The 18,969-nt window shown below is 38.8% G+C and overlaps 1 protein-coding gene and 1 pseudogene across 1 annotated transcript in view; one reads left to right on the forward strand and one right to left on the reverse strand.

Moving 5' to 3' along the window:
• The first annotated feature begins 1,452 nt into the window (after window positions 1-1,452).
• Window positions 1,453-2,459, forward strand: LOC103228197 (small ribosomal subunit protein uS5 pseudogene; annotated as a pseudogene).
• Window positions 2,460-6,616: 4,157 nt separating this feature from the next.
• IQCB1 (IQ motif containing B1) overlaps window positions 6,617-18,969 on the reverse strand; it is a 73,638-nt gene continuing 61,285 nt past the window's right edge. The window contains exons 14-15 of the mRNA XM_007985637.3: window positions 9,143-9,299; window positions 6,617-7,180 (exon numbers count right to left, since the gene is read on the reverse strand). Of these exons, the coding sequence (XP_007983828.3) occupies window positions 6,951-7,180; window positions 9,143-9,299 (387 nt within the window). The 3' untranslated portion in view covers window positions 6,617-6,950. The remainder of the gene's footprint in view (window positions 7,181-9,142; window positions 9,300-18,969) is intronic.

The raw sequence follows: 18,969 nt of genomic DNA on the forward strand, positions 1-18,969 counted from the left end.
CTGGTAGTTTCATGTCTTAGAATTGAGTCTTTAAGCCAGGTGCGGTTGCTAATGCCCGTAATCCCAGCTCTTTGGGAGGCTGAGGTGGGCGGATCACTTGAAGTCAGGAGTTTGAGACTAGCCTGGCCAACATGGTGAAACCCCATCTCTACCAAAAATACAAAAATTAATCAGGCTTGGTGGCAGGCACCTGTAATCCCAGTTACTCAGGAGGCTGAGGCAGGAAAATAGCTTGAACCCTGGAGGTGGAGGTTGTAGTGAGCCAAAATCACACCAACTGCACTCCAGCCTGGGCAACAGAGTGAGACTCCATCGCAAAAAAAAAAAAAAGTCTTTAATCCATTTTGATTTTTGATTAGATTTTTGTATGTGGCAAAAGATAGGGTCCTAGTTTCATGCTGCACATGAATATCCAGTTTTCCCAGTACCATCTATTGAAGAGTTTGTTCTTTTCCCAATGTATGTTCTTGGCACCTTTGTCAAAAATGAGGTAAATGTGCGTTCATAAAAGAATGAAATCATATCCTTTGCAGCAACATGGATGAAGCTGGAGGCCATAATCCTAAATGAATTAACGTACGAACAGAAAACAAAATATCGCATGTTCTTGTAAGTGGGAGCTATTAAATCAAGTTTAGCCAAAAGCTGCCTCCTTACATATTTTAAGTTCAGCCTAAAGGTTTCTCTGTATATTGTGAACTATAACAAGTGGAGGTGTAAACAGATGGTAGTCTACACTTGTACCAATCACTGAGTTTTGGCCAATCAAATGTAGCCAACTGTCCAAACTGTGTTCAAATAAGGCAAACGCCGAACTGTAACCAATCTAGTTGCTTCTGCACCTCTCTTCCATTTTCTGTTATCACTTTCCTTTTTCTGTCAATAAATCTTCTACTATGGGGCTGCGCCTGAGTCTCAGAGCCTACTTTGGCTCAGGAGGCTGCCCGATTCAGGAATCGTTCATTGCTCAATTAAACTAATTTAAATATAATTTGGCTGAAGTTTTTCTTTTAACAGAGCTACACATTGAATACCCATAGACATAAACATGGGAACAGTAGACACTGCAGACTCCTAGAGAGGGGAGGAAGAAGGGCATGGGTCAAAAATCTACCTGTTGGGTATTGCTTATTACCTGAGTGCAATATACCCTTCTAAAAAACCTGTACATGTACCCCCAATATCTAAAATAAAAGTTGAGAAAAAATGAGTTCAATTGTAAATGTGTGGATTTATTTCTGGATTCTCTGTTCTGTTCCATTGTTCTATTTACTTCTGGGTTCTCTGTTCTGTTACAAACCAGCCTTGGTACTGGTTTTTAATGCCAATAACAAGGCTGTGTGATTATCATCCCCTCTTATCTCTCATTCTCTCTCCCTCTAGACAAAGAGCTTCCTGAGAGTCCTTCATTACTTTCTCTGAGTTCCCAGCACCTGGCACAGTCACTGGGACATGATAAGTGCTCAAAAATATTTGAGGAATTATACTGAAATTAAGAACTATTGGACTTCTTCTCCAAGAAAACACCAAACGGCGAATGACGCTGGTGCAGGGGGGAGCCCAGAGGCCCTGGTGGCCTTGGAATGGGGAACAGCGGTGGCTTCTGTGGAGGTTTCGGCAGTGACATCCGGGGCCTGGGTCGCGGAGCTCACGGAGGCAAGGCCGAGGATAAGGAGTGGATGCCCGTCACCAAGCTGGGCCCCTTGGTCAAGGACATGAAGATCAAGTCCCTCGAGGATATCTATCTCTTCTCCCTGCCCATTAAGGAATCTGAGATCATTGACTTTTTCCTGGGGACCTCTCTCAAGGACGAAGTTTTGAAGATTATACCGCTGCAGAAGCAGACCTGTGCTGGCCAGCGCACCAGGTTCAAGGCTTTTGTTGCTATCGGGGACTACAATGGTCAGGTCGGTCTGGGTGTTAAGTGCTCCAAGGAGGTGGCCACCGCCATCCGTGGGGCCATCATCCTGGCCAAGCTCTCCATTGTCCCCGTGCGCAGAGGCTACTGGGGGAACAAGATCGGCAAGCCCCACACCGTCCCTTGCAAGGTGACAGGCCGCTGCGGCTCTGTGCTGGTGCGTCTCATCCCTGCACCCAGGGGCACTGGCATCGTCTCAGCGCCTGTGCCCGAGAAGCTGCTCATGATGGCTGGTATCGATGACTGCTACACCTCAGGCTGGAGCTGCACTGCTACCCTGGGCAACTTTGCCAAGGCCACCTTTGATGCCATCTTTAAGACCTACAGCTACCTGACCCCCGACCTCTGGAAGAAGACTGTATTTACCAAGTCTCCCTATCAGGAATGCACTGACGACCTCGTCAAGACCCACAGCAGAGTCTCCGTGCAGCGGACCCAGGCTCCACCTGTGGCTACAACATAGGGTTTTTATACAAGAAAAATAAAGTGAATTAAGCCTGAAAAAAAAAAAAAAGAAATATTGGAGAATCTACAGACAGCAGCCAAGAAAGATGAAAACGGCATTCACAAAGAAAGAAAAAGAAAAGCTGGCACACTGTTTAACCTAAAGAAAATAATGAGGCATTTACCAGTTTTCAAAGAGATTTGATAATGAATTTTTAACCAAAAGATGCTAACTTTGAAGGAGTCATTTTTACATATAAGTGCACTTTATGTATGCTATCCCTTAATCTGAAAGAATAGGAAAGAGTGGACGGGCAGGAGGGAAGGGGGGAGAGACAGTGAGAGAGGGAGAGGGAGAGAGGGAGAGAGAGAGAGAGAAACTAAACTACCCTGGGTTACACACAGATTTCTCCACAGCATCTTTCAGTGGCAGAAAATAGTGGTGTGATGTCTACACCATTCTGAGGAAAATAATGACCCTAAAGTGTGATCCTAAAATGCTATGTCCAGTCGAGTTGTCCTTTTAACTGTAGAGCTCAAAGACAGCCATTCTTTTTTTTTTTTTTTTTGAGACGGAGTCTCGCTGTGTCACCCAGGCTGGAGTGCAGGGGCGCGATCTCGGCTCACTGCAAGCTCCGCCTCCCGGGTTCACGCCATTCTCCTGCCTCAGCCTCCGAGTAGCTGGGACTACAGGCGCCCGCCACCATGCCTGGCTAGTTTTTTGTATTTTTAGTAGAGACGGGGTTTCACCATGTTAGCCAGGATGGTCTCGATCTCCTGACCTCGTGATCCACCCGCCTCGGCCTCCCAAAGTGCTGGGATTACAGGCTTGAGCCACCGCGCCCGGCCAAGACAGCCATTCTTAAATATATGAACACTCAAGAAATACAATACTCATAAATCTTCCTTGACAGAATTTTGGCCACAAAATCCAGATAACCAAGAAGTGAATAAAAATATTTAGAAATTGAGAAGAAATGGTAAAAGACTGATAGTGAGGACCAAATCGATTTCAATGTAAAATGGAGACTGAATAATTGTGGAAGTTAAGGTAATAGAACAGAATATAAATGTTATTAGAACTAAAAAAAATAAAAATCTAAAGGTGGGAGAAAGAAGGTTAGAAGCCATGAGCAGGCTAATTTCCTTATGTATAGCAGAAAGTCAACAGATACTATCTAAAGTTGAAATGCATAATTATAAAATGATTCCAGAGGGGGTAAAGTTGCTGTCCAGTTAGTTTCCCTGTCTACTCAAAGGACTAAACTAGAGAGTAGACTTTGCCACTAAGTTCCATTATATATTTAAGAACTATCTTCTTGAAATCAAAATTGATTGAGGACTATCCTTTCCCTAAAATTAAAAGAGGCAACAATCTCCACATTAGATGTTTTAAAGGTTGGGTAACCAACTATCTGTCTGCAGTTTAGAAATGAGTGCAGAGAGATATTAGTGTCCTTATAAGCTGCACATTTCTGGTGTCAGAAAGAAGGCTGAAGCCTACCACCCACTAGCCCTAGGCTCTGGTGTTCATCCCACTATTATCAAACCACCAATGAGAGCAAACTAAAATGAAAAAGAATGGAACCAGCCAGCCAGTACAATCTTAGCGCTTAGGCAAGGAGATGCAAGAGAGAACAGGACAATGAGCTCAGACCCATCTCCAGATCCTCAGGGTTAAGATCCAAAGAGAGAGAGCAAGGGAGAGAGACTGGTAAACGGGATAGCAGTCTTTATAGATAGTAGCCTCTCTGCTTGAGGAAGAAGGCATAAGGATCCGAACATAAATTCCTAGGGGCCTAGTTCTGTAATTTTTGTCCAGCAGCAATACGGACAGTGAATGAGACAAAGCAAGAGAAAGAAAAATGATAGCCCAGTCTTATCACATATGCACACAATCTCTTTGTACACTTGCAGTCTCTCACACAGATGCCTTGAGTATCCTGTGCCCTTTGCCTTCATAGTTAGAGAACACCCTTTACCTGTCTGCCACCCTGTTTCTGGTTATCTCCATAACTGGAGTCTCTCCTCAGACAAAAACAAAACCCATCTATCTTTCTCTCGGTTTCAACAGGCAATCCCTAATTTGCCATTGCCATGAAAAGTTTGGGGTACTGGGGAGAAGGAAGAGAAGGAGAAGCAGGCTTTGTTTGGCTAGTGATTGTCAAACCTTGGTGCAGAAAAGGACTTCTGGGAAAAGAGTTGGCAGAAAGAGCACAAGACAGGGGAAAAAGAAAAGAAAGAAACTTTCTGGGCATGTTGCTTTGGCTGAAGAATGTGTCAGAAAGAGAAGGAAAATCTGAGCTTGCCATTGTCAGCACCCTGACTCCTAGAATGTTGTCTTAGGTCGCATCTGAGCACTTTACTCAGTGTCTTTCCACTCAAGCATTAATTTGGCTGTAGTGACTGGAGCAAAATCCCTGTGTCTCAATGCCCGATTTTTTCATCAGTATGAAGGGGATAATCACCAGTGGAAGGAGGACATATGAAATGGTAAAGTTTCTTAAAACAATCTAGAGAGATGCAGGGGATCACAGTGTTATATGTGAAGTTCCTTGCCCAATGAGATACCATCTCACACCAGTTAGAATGGCAATCATTAAAAAGTCAGGAAACAACAGGGGCTGGAGAGGATGTGGAGAAATACGAACACTTTTACACTGTTGGTGGGATTGTAAACTAGTTCAACCATTGTGGAAAACAGTATGGCAATTCCTCAAGGATCTAGAACTAGAAATACCATATGACTCAGCCATCCCATTACTGGGTATATACCCAAAGGATTATAAATCATGCTGCTATAAAGACACATGCACACGTATGCTTATTGCAGCACTATTCACAATAGCAAAGACTTGGAATCAAACCAAATGTCCATCAGTGACAGACTGGATTGAGAAAATATGGCACATATACACCATGGAATACTATGCAGCCATAAAAAAGGATGAGTTTGTGTCCTTTGTAGGGACATGGATGCAGCTGGAGACCATCATTCTTAGCAAACTATCACAAGAACAGAAAACCAAACACCGCATGTTCTCACTCATAGGTGGGAACTGAACAATGAGATCACTTGGACTCGGGAAGGGGAACATCACACACTGTGGCCTATTATTGTGATTATTTACTCTAAATAATTCTTATATCTTAGAGATATGCTCTGAAATATTTACTGATAAAATGACATGTCTTGAATTTGGTTCAACATAAGGAATTAAAGTCAGATTGGTCTTGGTTTGACAATTGTTGAAGCTGAATGATGGGTAAAAGTGAGTTTGTTATACTACTCTCTCTACTTTTGCATGTGCTTAAAATTTTCCATTATAAATATGTTAAAAATACTTTTGTGAACTCCTACTAGGTAACAGGTGCAGAGGATGCAACAGCAGGTTTTGATAATAAAATAATTCAAATTAATTTGATTTCTTCTTACCTAGCCACTTCTCTCTTGTGCTCTGCTATAGATGAAATACTTCATTTCACAGAAAGAGAGTCCTATCCCAGTTTACATGGTTGGCTTGAGTCCTCAGCTATGTAATGGGCTCAAGAAAAATTATTGTTCTAGATTATCTGGCATTTTCTCTGCTAAATTGGGAGCAACACTCTTACATAATTTTTCTACATTTCTTTTCCAATTATAAGTACAAATAATTTTGACTAGAATTTTACTAAAGTTAACATTAGAGATTGTACAACATTATACAATTTGATCTTATATCCAGAAATATGGGTATTTTCACTCATTTTACAAAAAGCATCTTCCAGATTCTTTATGATATGGAGTTATGATTTGTTAACTGATTTTAACTTAAATTCCATATTGTTACAAACACAAATTGAAGTGGCTTCAATTTTATGGTATTAAAACATATTTAAAGCAAACATGGAAATTTTAAAGTATTAGGTTGGAACCAAATAATCATAAAGGTACCTAGGATTATAACAAAAATTAAACATTGTATTTAACTCTGAGATTCCTAGGAGAAAAGACAAAAAGGGAAACTGTACATTATATAGTTCTCATAGTTTAATAGAAAGAATGCATTTTTTTGGTAGGTAGTTCCTTTTAGAAATAACAAAATAGAAAATGAGTTCAACCACTGCTTTATAGAAAATAGGGAAATGTTCTTCAATTGAGCATTTCTTTTCCTCACATTAATAAAGTCTGCACACACCTCCTATGTTAATAGGAAATAGGAATTCCAGATAACAAATGTGGAAAGTTGAAATAATCCTGACAAATTTTTCAAATCAATTGTTGAAAAATCTTTATTTAGAAAAAAATATTTTGTTGGAAAACAGCAGAAACCAAAGAAAAACACACTTCATGTAAACAACAGAACACTATGCTAAGTTTAGTTCTACAATAAAAGCCACACAAATCTGTGTGTGGCCAAGGATGAGGATACAGAGAAAAGAAAAAGAAAATTGAGAGAGAGGTAGAAGATAACTCTTTGCTTACTGCAGGTCTTGTCACCTCTGGAAAATAGTAAGTTAGGATGGCCCTAGTCTACTAGCATGCCAGAGGCAGAACCAATATAATCTCCTAAAATGGGAGATTTGTGTCAATTCTTAGGGTAACTCACTAAGGTGGTTTGGTTCCACCAATGAATAAAGTTTCTAATTCTACACTAAGTTCATCCTTTGGAACATCAATCTCATCTCCAGATTCTTCCCCAAGCTTCTTCCACCAGGGTGCTTGTATGTGCTTCAGGGTTGTGAGATGGGCCTGCTTGGCCTTGGCTGCCACAGGCCTGGATCTACTTAGGAAGAGCTCAGGTTCTTTGCCTTCTGCCTCCTTTAGACTTGGTGCCTCTGTAGTGGACAGAAAACAAATAGATGAGAACAAGAGTCCTATGCCAGGCAGGTAGGAACTTGGAAGCTACAGAGCTGTAACTCTGCAGGCAGAAACAGCATTCCAACTCTGAATGTATTACTTTTGAGACAGTCTCGCTCTATTGCCTAAGCTGGAGTGCAGTAGCATGATCACGGTTCACTGCAGCCTCAACTTCCTGGGCTCAAGTGATTCTCCCACCTCAGTTTCCTAAGTACCTGGGACTATGCCACCACACCCAGCTAATATTTTTTTCTTTTTTGTAGAGATCTCACTATGCTGCCCAGGCTGGTCTCAAACTTCTGAACTCAAGCAATCCTTCTGCCTCAGCTTCCCTAAGTGTTGGGATTACAGCCATGAATCAACATATTTGGCCCATTTCTGTTTTTTTTGAGATGGAGTTTTGCTCTTGTTGCCCAGGCTGGAATGCAATGGTGCGATCTCAGCTCACTGCAACCTCCGCCTCCTGGGTTCAAGTAATTCTCCTACCTCAGCCTCCCGAGTAGCTGGGATTACAGGCGTGCACCACCATGTCTGGCTAATTTTGTATTTTTAGTAGAGATGGGGGTTTCACCATGTCGGTCAGGCTGGTCTCGAACTCCTAACCTCAGATGATCTGCCTACCTCGGCCTCCCAAAATGTTGGGATTACAGGCATGAGCCACCGCGCCCGGCCATTTCTGTGTTTAAAGGAATAAAAAAAGATGTAGATTTTTGTAAGATGGTTTATTTGTTTATTTATTTATTTTATTATTTTTGAGATGGAGTCTTACTCTGTCACCTACGCTGCAGTGCAGTGGCACGATCTCTGCTCACTACAACCTCCGCTTCCCGGGTTCAAGCAATTCTCCTGCCTCAGCCTCCCGAGTAGCTGGGATTACAGGCACCCACCACCATGCCCAGCTAATTTTTATATTTTTAGATGGGGTTTCACCATGTTGGTTATGCTGGTCTCAAACTCCTGACCTCGTGATCCGCCCACTTTGGCCTCCCAAAGTGCTGGGATTAGAGGCGTGAGCCACCTCGCCTGGCCAAGATGGTTTATTTAAAGAACAGAAACTTTAATAGAACCTCGTCCTATAGATGAGAGGCTCAGTTTCAGCCATGTATCCAATTTCAAAATATAAAATTCCCTAATAGTAGCCATTAAAGAAAACACTGGTCCTTTCTGTTCACATACACTAAAGAAATCCAAGAGGCTGACTGAAACACAGGGGCTTCATGGATGGGATCTCTCGTTAAATGGGTCAGCGGTTATGATGAATTAATTTTTGTAAAAGTACTTCATTAAAAATTATAGGCCAGGCGCGGTTGCTCACGCCTATAATCGCAGCACTTTGGGAGGCCGAGGTAGGCAGGTCACAAGGTCAAGAGACCGAGACCATCCTGGCCAACATGGTGAAACTCTGTGTCTACTAAAACTACAAAAATTAGCTGGGCATGGTGGTGCTCACCTGTAGTCCCAGCTGAGGCAGGAGAATCATTTAAACCTGGGAGGCAGAGGTTGCAGTGAGCCAAGATCACGCCACTGCACTCCAGCCTGGCAACGGAGCAAGACTCCGTTTCAAAAAAATAAAAAAAAATTATAAAATGCACTACAAGAGAATGACACTGTAACTATTGTCATCATCTACTATAAAATATGACCAAAAGCTTTTCAGATTACATAGTAAAAGATGGCTAGTAGGGCTCAGCATCTGAAATTAATAACTTCGGAGTGACACATACGAATGATGGCAAGGCTTGGGGAAACACGTAAGAAGGAGGTTATAAAATCTGCATCATTTGAAAACATTATGTGTTGGTCTGATCTATGTAGAAATTTCCTGAGGTTAGGGGATGAGCTAAAGATGCTTACTAATGGTTTCCTTCTGAAGGTTTTGGATGTCACAAACCTTGCATAGGTTGTTCCTTTTAGAGAACAAAAGTAAAATGAGCACATACTCATTAGCTGTTCAACGTTGGTGCTGATCTGTGCCATCAGAGCTTCTCTGTGCTGCTGGGCTCGCTCTTCCACAGCCCTGCCCATGAAGTAGTGTTGCAGTCGTTCTTGAGCTTGGGCATGGAGTTCCCTACTGACCACATCTGACATTGGAGAGCCCTGGAAACACAGGACAGAAAAACTTATCACAAAGAGGACATAGGTATCAAAGTACCCAACCACTTAGCAGAGGTTTTAGAATGCTTAGCTGTCTCTCATTTTATCAATTGAATCTTATGATTGATGTCTATCTTGTATTCTTACGCAAGTATTAAATAGTCTCTTAAAAGTTTTAGATAAAAATAATGGTGGAGAAGTTTTTTGTCTTTCTTTTTCGTATGTGACCATACTTTACTTTCTCAGATACTGTGGAATTATGGGAGAGGAGATAAAAAAACAACCTGATTAAAAAATGAACAAAATATAATCCTGTGGAAAAAAAAATGACTTGAATAGACATTTCTGAAAAAAGATAAAGAAACGGCCAGTGAACACATGAAAAGATGCTCAAAATCACTAATTAGGAAAATGCAAGTTCAAACCATAAGATACAACTTCATATCTATTAGCTGCTATCAAAAACAACAACTACAACAAAAATAACTAATGCTGACAAGGATGTACAGAAACTGGAACCCTGTGTGTGACTGGTGGAAATGTAAAATGGTACACCACTATGGAAAACAGTATGGCAGTTCCTCAAAAATTTTTAAAAAAGAATTAGCATATAATCTAGCATTTACATTTCTGGATACTCACCCAAAAGAATTGAAAGCAAGTACACAAACAGATATTTGTACACACATGCTCACAGTAGCATTATTCACAATAGCCAAAGGGTGGAAGGAACCCAAGTGTTCCTTGGATAAACAAAATGTAGTATACATAATGGAATATTATTCAGCCTTTAAAAAGTAGAAAATTCTGACACATGCTAAAACATGAACCTTGAAGACATTATACCAAGTGAAACAACGAAGTATGATTCCACTAATGGGGTACTTAGAGTAGGCAAACTCATAGAGACAGAAAGTAGAATGGTGGTTGCCAGGAGCTGGGTAGTGGGGGAATGGTGAGTTAGTGTTTAATGGATTCAGAGTTTCAGTTCTGCAAGATGAAAAAAGTTCTCAAGATGGATGGTGGTGATGGTTGCACAAACAATATGAACGTACTCAATGCTAGCACACTACACTTAAACATAGTTAAAATGGTACTTTTTACATTTTATCTATTTTACCACTCTGAAAATAAATAAATTTAAAAAAATAGGTACATGAAGCCACACAAAACTTACTGTATCAGAATTTTTTGGGGTGTGTGGGGCTTGGGTATATAATTTTTATAAAGGCGATTAAATTTGTAAATGATTAAAACTGTTAAAAGCAATATGTCCTTTCTACAGAGCTTAGGAACTGATTATTTATTGGAGAGAAGGCATGCTTCTGTCTGTCTTCATTCTATCTCTGCTTTAAAAACTTTCAGTTGTGGTTCTGCCCCTCTCTCCAATTAGGTTCTGGTGCTTGGCTAAGGGAGGAGTTGCTAATATGCTTGATCAGCACTTAAGAGATTCGTTGGCCATATACACCATGGAATACCATGCAGCCCTAAAAAAGGATGAGTTCATGTCCTTTGCAGGGACATGGTTTATGTCCTGGAAGCTGGAAACCATCATTCTCAGCAAACTAACACAAGAACAGAAAACCAAATACTGCATGTTCTCACCATAAGTGGAAGTTGAAAAATGAGAACACGTGGACGCAGGGAGGGGAACATCACACAGTGGGGCCTATCGGGGGGTGGGGAGCTAGGGGAGGGATAGCATTAGGAGAAAAACCTAATGTAGATGACAGGTTGATGGGTCCCAAACCACCCATGGCACATGTATACCCATGTAACAAACCTGCACGTTTCGCACATGTATCCCAGAACTTAAAGTATAATAATAACTAAAAAGAAGAGATTCATTAGCCATGTTTTATTGGTGGCCAGGCTGATTATTTTTAAAAGCTCAGGACCCCTAAAATTTTTTTAAGCACTTAGGTTAAAAGAACTTTATTAAAAATACAGCTTTATCCACTCTTCAGCAAATGTACAAGAACAGAAATTATAACAAACTCTCTCTCAGACCACAGTGCAATCAAACTAGAACTCAGAACTAAGAAACTCAATCAAAACCGCTCAACTACATGGAAACTAACAACCTGCTCCTGAATGACTACTGGGCACATAATGAAATGAAGGCAGAAATAAAGATATTTTTTGAAACCAATGAGAACAAAGACACAACATACCAGAATCTCTGGGACACATTTAAAGCAGTGTGTGGAGGGAAATTTATAGCACTAAATGCCCACCAGAGAATGCTGGAAAGATCTAAAATTGACACTGTAACATCACAATTAAAAGAACTAGAGAAGCAAGAGCAAACACATTCAAAAGCTAGCAGAAGGCAAGAAATAACTAAGATCAGAGCAGAACTGAAGGAGATAGAGACACAAAAAACCCTCCAAAAAAATCAATGAATCCAGGAGTTGGTTTTTTGAAAAGATCAACAAAATTGACAGACCGCTAGCAAGACTAATAAAGAAGGAAGGAGAAAAGAATCAAATAGACACAATAAAAAATGATAAAGGGGATATCACCACCGACCCCACAGAAATACAAACTACCATCAGAGAATACTATAAACACCTCTATGCAAATAAACTAGAAAATCTAGAAGAAATAGATAATTTCCTGGACATTTACACTCTCCCAAGACTAAACCAGGAAGAAGTTGAATCCCTGAATAGACCAATAGCAGGCCCTGAAATTCAGGCAATAATTAATAGCCTACCAACCAAAAAAAGTCCAGGACCAGATGGATTCACAGCTGAATTCTACCAGAGGTACAAGGAGGAGCTGGTACCATTCCTTCTGAAAGTATTCCAATCAATAGAAAAAGAGGGAATCTTCCCTAACTCATTTTATGAGGTCAACATCATCCTGATACCAAAGCCTGACAGAGACACAACAAAAAAAAGAGAATTTTAGACCAATATCCCTGATGAACATCGATGCAAAAATCCTCAATAAAATACTGGAAAACCGAATCCAGCAGCACATCAAAAAGCTTATCCACCATGATCAAGTGGGCTCCATCCCTGGGATGCAAGGCTGGTTCAACATACGCAAATCAATAAACGTAATCCAGCATATAAACAGAACCAAAGACAAAAACCACATGATTCTCTCAATAGATGCAGAAAAGGCCTTTGACAAAATTCAACAGCCCTTCATGCTAAAAACTCTCAATAAATTGGGTATTGATGGAACGTATCTCAAAATAATAAGAGCTATTTATGACAAACCCACAGCCAATATACTGAATGGGCAAAAACTGGAAGCATTCCCTTTGAAAACTGGCACAAGACAGGGATGCCCTCTCTCACTACTCCTATTCACATAGTGTTGGAAGTTCTGGCTAGGGCAATCAGGCAAGAGAAAGAAATCAAGGGTATTCAGTTAGGAAAAGAAGAAGTCAAATTGTCCCTGCTTGCAGATGACATGATTGTATATTTAGAAAACCCCATTGTCTCAGCCCAAAACCTCCTTAAGCTGATAAGCAACTTCAGCAAAGTCTCAGGATACAAAATTAATGTGCAAAAATCACAAGCATTCTTTTTTTTTTTTTTTTTTTTTTTTGAGATGGAGTCTCGCTCTGTCGCCCAGGCTGGAGTGCAGTGGCCGGATCTCGGCTCACTGCAAGCTCCGCCTCCCGGGTTCACGCCATTCTCCTGCCTCAGCCTCCCGAGTAGCTGGGACTACAGGCGCCCGCCACCTCGCCCGGCTAGTTTTTTGTATTTTTTTAGTAGAGACGGGGTTTCACTGGGTTAGCCAGGATGGTCTCGATATCACAAGCATTCTTATACACCAGTAACAGACAAACAGAGAGCCAAATCATGAATGAACTTTCATTCACAATTGCTTCAAAGAGAATAAAATATCTAGGAATCCAACTTACAAGGGATGTAAAGGACCTCTTCAAGGAGAACTACAAACCACTGCTCAGTGAAATGAAAGAGGACACAAACAAATGGAAGAACATACCATGCTCGTGGATAGGAAGAATCAATATCGTGAAAATGGCCATACTGCCCAAGGTAATTTAGAGATTCAATGCCATCCCCATCAAGCTACCAATGAGTTTCTTCACAGAATTGGAAAAAACTGCTTTAAAGTTCATATGGAACCAAAAAAGTGCCCGCATTGCCAAGACAATCCTAAGTTAAAAGAACAAAGCTGGAGGCATCACGCTACCTGACTTCAAACTATACTACAAGGTTACAGTAACCAAAACAGCATGGTACTGGTACCAAAACAGAGATATAGACCAATGGAACAGAACAGAGGCCTCAGAAATAATACCACACATCTACAGCCATCTGATCTTTGACAAACCTGACAAAAACAAGAAATGGGGAAAGGATTCCCTATTTAATAAATGGTGCTGGGAAAATTGGCTAGTCGTAAGTAGAAAGCTGAAACTGGATCCTTTCCTTACTCCTTATACGAAAATTAATTCAAGATGGATTAGAGACTTAAATCTTAGACCTAAAACCATAAAAACCCTAGAAGAAAACCTAGGTAATACCATTCAGGACATAGGCATGGGCAAGGACTTCATGTCTAAAACACCAAAAGCAATGGCAACAAAAGACAAAATTGACAAATGGGATCTAATTAAACTAAAGAGCTTCTGCACAGCAAAAGAAACTACCATCAGAGTAAACAGGCAACCTACAGAATGGGAGAAAATTTTTGCAATCTACCCATCTGACAAAGGCCTAATATCCAGAACCTACAAAGAACTCAAACAAATTCAAAAGAAAAAAACAACCTACCTCATCAAAAAGTGGGCAAGGGATATGGACAGACATTTCTTAAAAGAAGACCTTCATACAGCCAACAGACACATGAAAAAATGCTCGTTATCATTGGCCATCAGAGAAATGCAAATCAAAACCACAATGAGATACCATCTCACACCAGTTAGAATGGCAATCATTAAAAAGTCAGGAAACAACAGGTGTTGGAGAGGATGTAGAGAAATACGAACACTTTTATACTGTTGGTGGGATTGTAAACTAGTTCAACCATTGTGGAAAACAGTATGGGATTCCTCAAGGATCTAGAACTAGAAATACCATATGACCCAGCCATCCCATTACTGGGTATATACCCAAAGGATTATAAATCATGCTGCTATAAAGACACATGCACACGTATGTTTATTGCGGCACTATTCACAATAGCAAAGACCTGGAATCAACCCAAATGTCCATAAGTGACAGACTGGATTAAGAAAATGTGGTACATATACACCATGGAATACTATGCAGTCATAAAAAAGGATGAGTTCGTGTCCTTTGTAGGGACATGGATGCAGCTGGAGACCATCATTCTCAGCAAACTATCACAAGAACAGAAAACCAAACATCGCATGTTCTCACTCATAGGTGGGAACTGAACAATGAGATCACCTGGACACGGGAAGGGGAACATCACACACTGAGGCCTATTATGGGGAGGGGGTAGGGGGGAAGGATGGCATTGGGAGTTATACCTGATGTAAATGACGAGTTGATGGGTGCTGATAAGTTGATGGGTGCAGCACACCAACATGGCACAAGTATACATATGTAACAAACCTGCATGTTGTGCACATGTATCCTAAAACTTAAAGTATAATAAAAATAAAAATAATAAAAAAAAAGTCATGATATTTCTCCATTGTTTCCTTTCAGAAGTTTTATAGTTTTAGGTTTTGCATTTAGGCCTATGATCTACTTTGAGTTAAATTTTGTATATGAAGTGATGTATGGCTTCAAGTTCAATTTTTTTTATATATGGATAGCCAATTGCTCCAGTTTTTCTACTGTATTAACTGTGCATCTCTGTCAATAATTAGTTGGTTATACATGTGGATTTATTTCTGGATTCAACTATGTTCTACTGATTTGTTTTTGTATCTTTGTATCAATAGCACTGTTTTGATTCTATAGCTTTATAATTGCAATCAGGTAGCGTTAGCCCTCCAGCTGTTCTTTTTTGCAGTTACTTAGCTATTCTATTCTAGGTCCTCTGTATTTCTATATGAATTTTAGAATCAGTGTGTCAATTTCCACAAGAAAACCTGATGGGATTATGATTGTGCCGAACGACATTCTGCCTTGTTCCTAATCTTAGAGGAGAAACATTCAGTCTTTTGTCATTGAATATGATGTCAGTTGTAGGTATTTCATAGGTATCTTTCATCAGGTGGAGAAAATTTTCTCCAAATTCCTAGTTTGTTAAGATTTCGTTCTTGGGGTGTGTGGGGTGTCAGGACTAGATGTTGTATTTTGTCAAGCTCTTTTTCTGCATTTATTGATATAATAATATTATTTTTCTTAGTCTGAGTCTGTTAATATGGTAAATTATACCTGAGATAAACTTTACTTGTTCGTGATATACTAGCCTTTCAACATATTGTTAGATTCAATTTGCTAAATGAATAACTATTTTGAGATTTATCCATGTTGTTAAAAGTTTTAATGTTTAGAATTTTGAGATAAATGTTCATGAGGAATATTGTTCTGAAATTCTTTGCTTGTAAGGTCTCTGGTTATGGTGTCAGGGTATTGCTGGTCTCATAAAATGAGTTGTAAAGTATTTCCTCTTCTTCAGTTTTTTATGGAATTGGCATTATTTCCTTCTTAAATGAATCAGTGAAGCAATCCAGCCATGCAAGTTTTCTTGTGGAGAGGTTTTCAGCTACAATTTAGTAGACATATAGATTTATGAGATTATTCATTTTATCTATTCTCAGGTGAACTGTGGTAATTTGTCTTTTGAGGATTTGTCTATTTCATAAAAATTGTTGTATTGGTATAAAGGTACTAATATTATCTTATTCTTCAATATCTGTATAGTCTATATTGATGTCACTTCTCTTACCTCCTGATGTTGGTAATTTATGTCTTCTTTTTCCTGATCAGTCTGGCTGCAGTTTTATAAATTTTATCGATCTTCTCAAACAATCAGCTTTTAGTTTCATTGATTTTTTCTCTATTGCTTTTGTTTCATAGTTTATTGATTTCCCTTTGATCTTTATTTCCTTTCTTCTGTTTACTTGGAGTTTAATTTTCTCCATTTCTAGTTTCTTAAGTTATAAGTTGAGGGTTTTCTTGTTTTTGTTTTTTAATGAGAAAGGAGGGGCTGTCTGCCTCTGTTTTTTTTTTTTTTTTTTTTTTTTTTTTTAAAGAGACATAGTCTTGCTATGTTGCCCAGGCTGGAGTACAGTGGCTATTCACAGGCACAGTCATGGACCACTATAGCCTTAAACTCCTGGGCTCAGGAAATCCTCCCACCTCAGCCTCCCAAGTAGCTGTCACAGGCTACTGTGCCCAGCTCTTTGAGGCCTTTGATTTGAGACCTATCTTCTTTTTAAAATATAGGTGTTTAGTGACAAAAATTTCCTTCTAAATACTGCTTTTGGGGAATCTACAAGTTGTGAAAGGTGGAGTTTTCATTCAGTTTGAAATACTTTATAATTTCCCTTCTGATTTCTTCTTTGAGGCTTTGGTTATTTAGAAGTGTGTTGTTTAGTTTCCATATAGTTGGTAATATAACCAGAGATATTTCTGTTATTGACTTCTAACTTAATTCTATTGTGGGCAGAGAATATACTTTGTATATATATATTTTTTAGTTTATTGAGATTTATTTGATGGTACAGAACGTAGTCCATCTTGGTAAATGTTCTATGTGCAATGTTCATTAAGAAGAATGTTATTTGGTGAAGTTTTCCCAAAATGTCAATTAGATCAAGTTGTTTAATAGTGTTGTTCATATCTACCATATCCTTGCTGCTTTTCTGCGTGCTTGTTCTATAAGTTGTTGTTGAGAGGGTTATTGAAATAATTGTGGCTTTATTCCTCATCACAGTTCTATCAGTGTTTGCTTCATGTATTTTTTTATTGTGGTAAAATATACATAAGATTTATCATTTTAACCATTTTTAATTGTACAGTTCAGTGGTATTAAAGTACATTCATATTGTTACATGACCACTGCCACTGTCCATCTCCAGAACTTTTATATTTGCCCAAATTGAAATTCCATACTCTTTAAATACTATCTTCTCATCCTACTCCCCAACTTCTACTCCTGAAAACCGCAATTCAATTTTCTATTTCTATCAATTTGCCTTCTCTAGGTATCTTAGATAAGTGGAATCAGATAATATTTGTCCTTTTGTATCTGGCTTATTTCAGTTAGCATGTCATCAAGGTTCATTCATGTTGGCTACATGTATTTTGGAGCACTGTTATTAGGTATATAAACATTTAAAATTCTTATGTCCTCTTAATTGATTCCTTTATCATTATACTTGTTCCACCTTTTTTCATATTTAAAGTATGTTTCTTGTAATCAACATATAATCAGGCTTTTTTATTCAGTCTGCTACTCTGCTTTTTAATTGGGGTGTTCAGACCATTTTTAGCTATTGTAATTACTGATACAATCATATTTGAGTCTATCATTTTGCTTTCTTTTTGTCCCATCACTTTATTTTTCCTCTTTTTCTGCCTTTTTTGATCAAGTATATTTTATGATTCAATTTCATCTCTTTTGTAGACTTATTAGCTATTTTATTATGAGTCGTTAGCTATAACTCTTTGTTTTTTAAATTTTAGTGGTTGCTTTAAGGTTCATACCATACATGGTTAACTTATAAATCTACCTTCAGATGATAACATATCACTTCATATATAGTATAAGAACCTTTCAATAGTATAGCAATCCCCCAGTTATCCAAGGTTTCACTTTCTGTGGTTTCAGTTACCTGCAGTAGAGTACAATAAGATATTTTGAGAGAGACAGAGAGACCACATTCATATAACTTTTATTACAGTATATTATGATAATTGTTCTACTTTATTACTGTGGTTGTTAATCTCTTACTGTGTGTAATTTATAAATTAAACTTTATCATAGGTATGTATGTATAGGAAAAAACGTGATATATACAGGGTTCGGTACTATCTGCAGTTTTAGTTTTCCATTGGGGGTCTTGGAATGCATCTTCTGAGATTAACGGGGGACTACTGTATATTTACCCAAGTACAGTCATGCCTTGTTTAACGACAGGAATAGGTTCAGAGAAATGTGCTGTTAGGTGATTTTGTCACTGTGCGTCTGTCATCGAGTGTACCTACACAAACTTAAATGGTATAGACTACTACCTATGTAGGCTATGTGGTATACTCTATTGCTCTTAGGCTACAAATCTATACAGCATGTTATTGTACTGAATACTGTAATCAATTTTAATGCAATGGTAAGTTTTTGCATATGTAAACATATAAAAATACAGAAAATGTCCAGTAAAAATATGCCATTACAATATTATGTGACCACTGTTGTATATATGGCCCAACACTGACTGAAAATTCATTATGTGACACATGGCTATAATGACCATTTCCAGTGCTCTTAATTTCTTTATGTAGAGCCAGATTTCTCTCTGGTATCTTTTCCTGGCATCATTTTAAACAGAAATGTTAAGTGTTTTACACCTTAAAGAACTTAACATTTCTGATTTACATTCCCACCAACAGTGTGTAAGTGTTTCCTTTTCTCCATATCCTTGCTAACATCTGTTGTTTTTGACTTTGTAATAATAGTCATTTTAACTGGTATAATGTGGTTATTTATGATGATTTTAATTTACATTTCTCTGATGATTAGTGATATTCAGCATTTT

Source organism: Chlorocebus sabaeus, chromosome 22 (assembly GCF_047675955.1).
Source record: "Chlorocebus sabaeus isolate Y175 chromosome 22, mChlSab1.0.hap1, whole genome shotgun sequence".
NCBI lineage: Eukaryota > Metazoa > Chordata > Mammalia > Primates > Cercopithecidae > Chlorocebus > Chlorocebus sabaeus.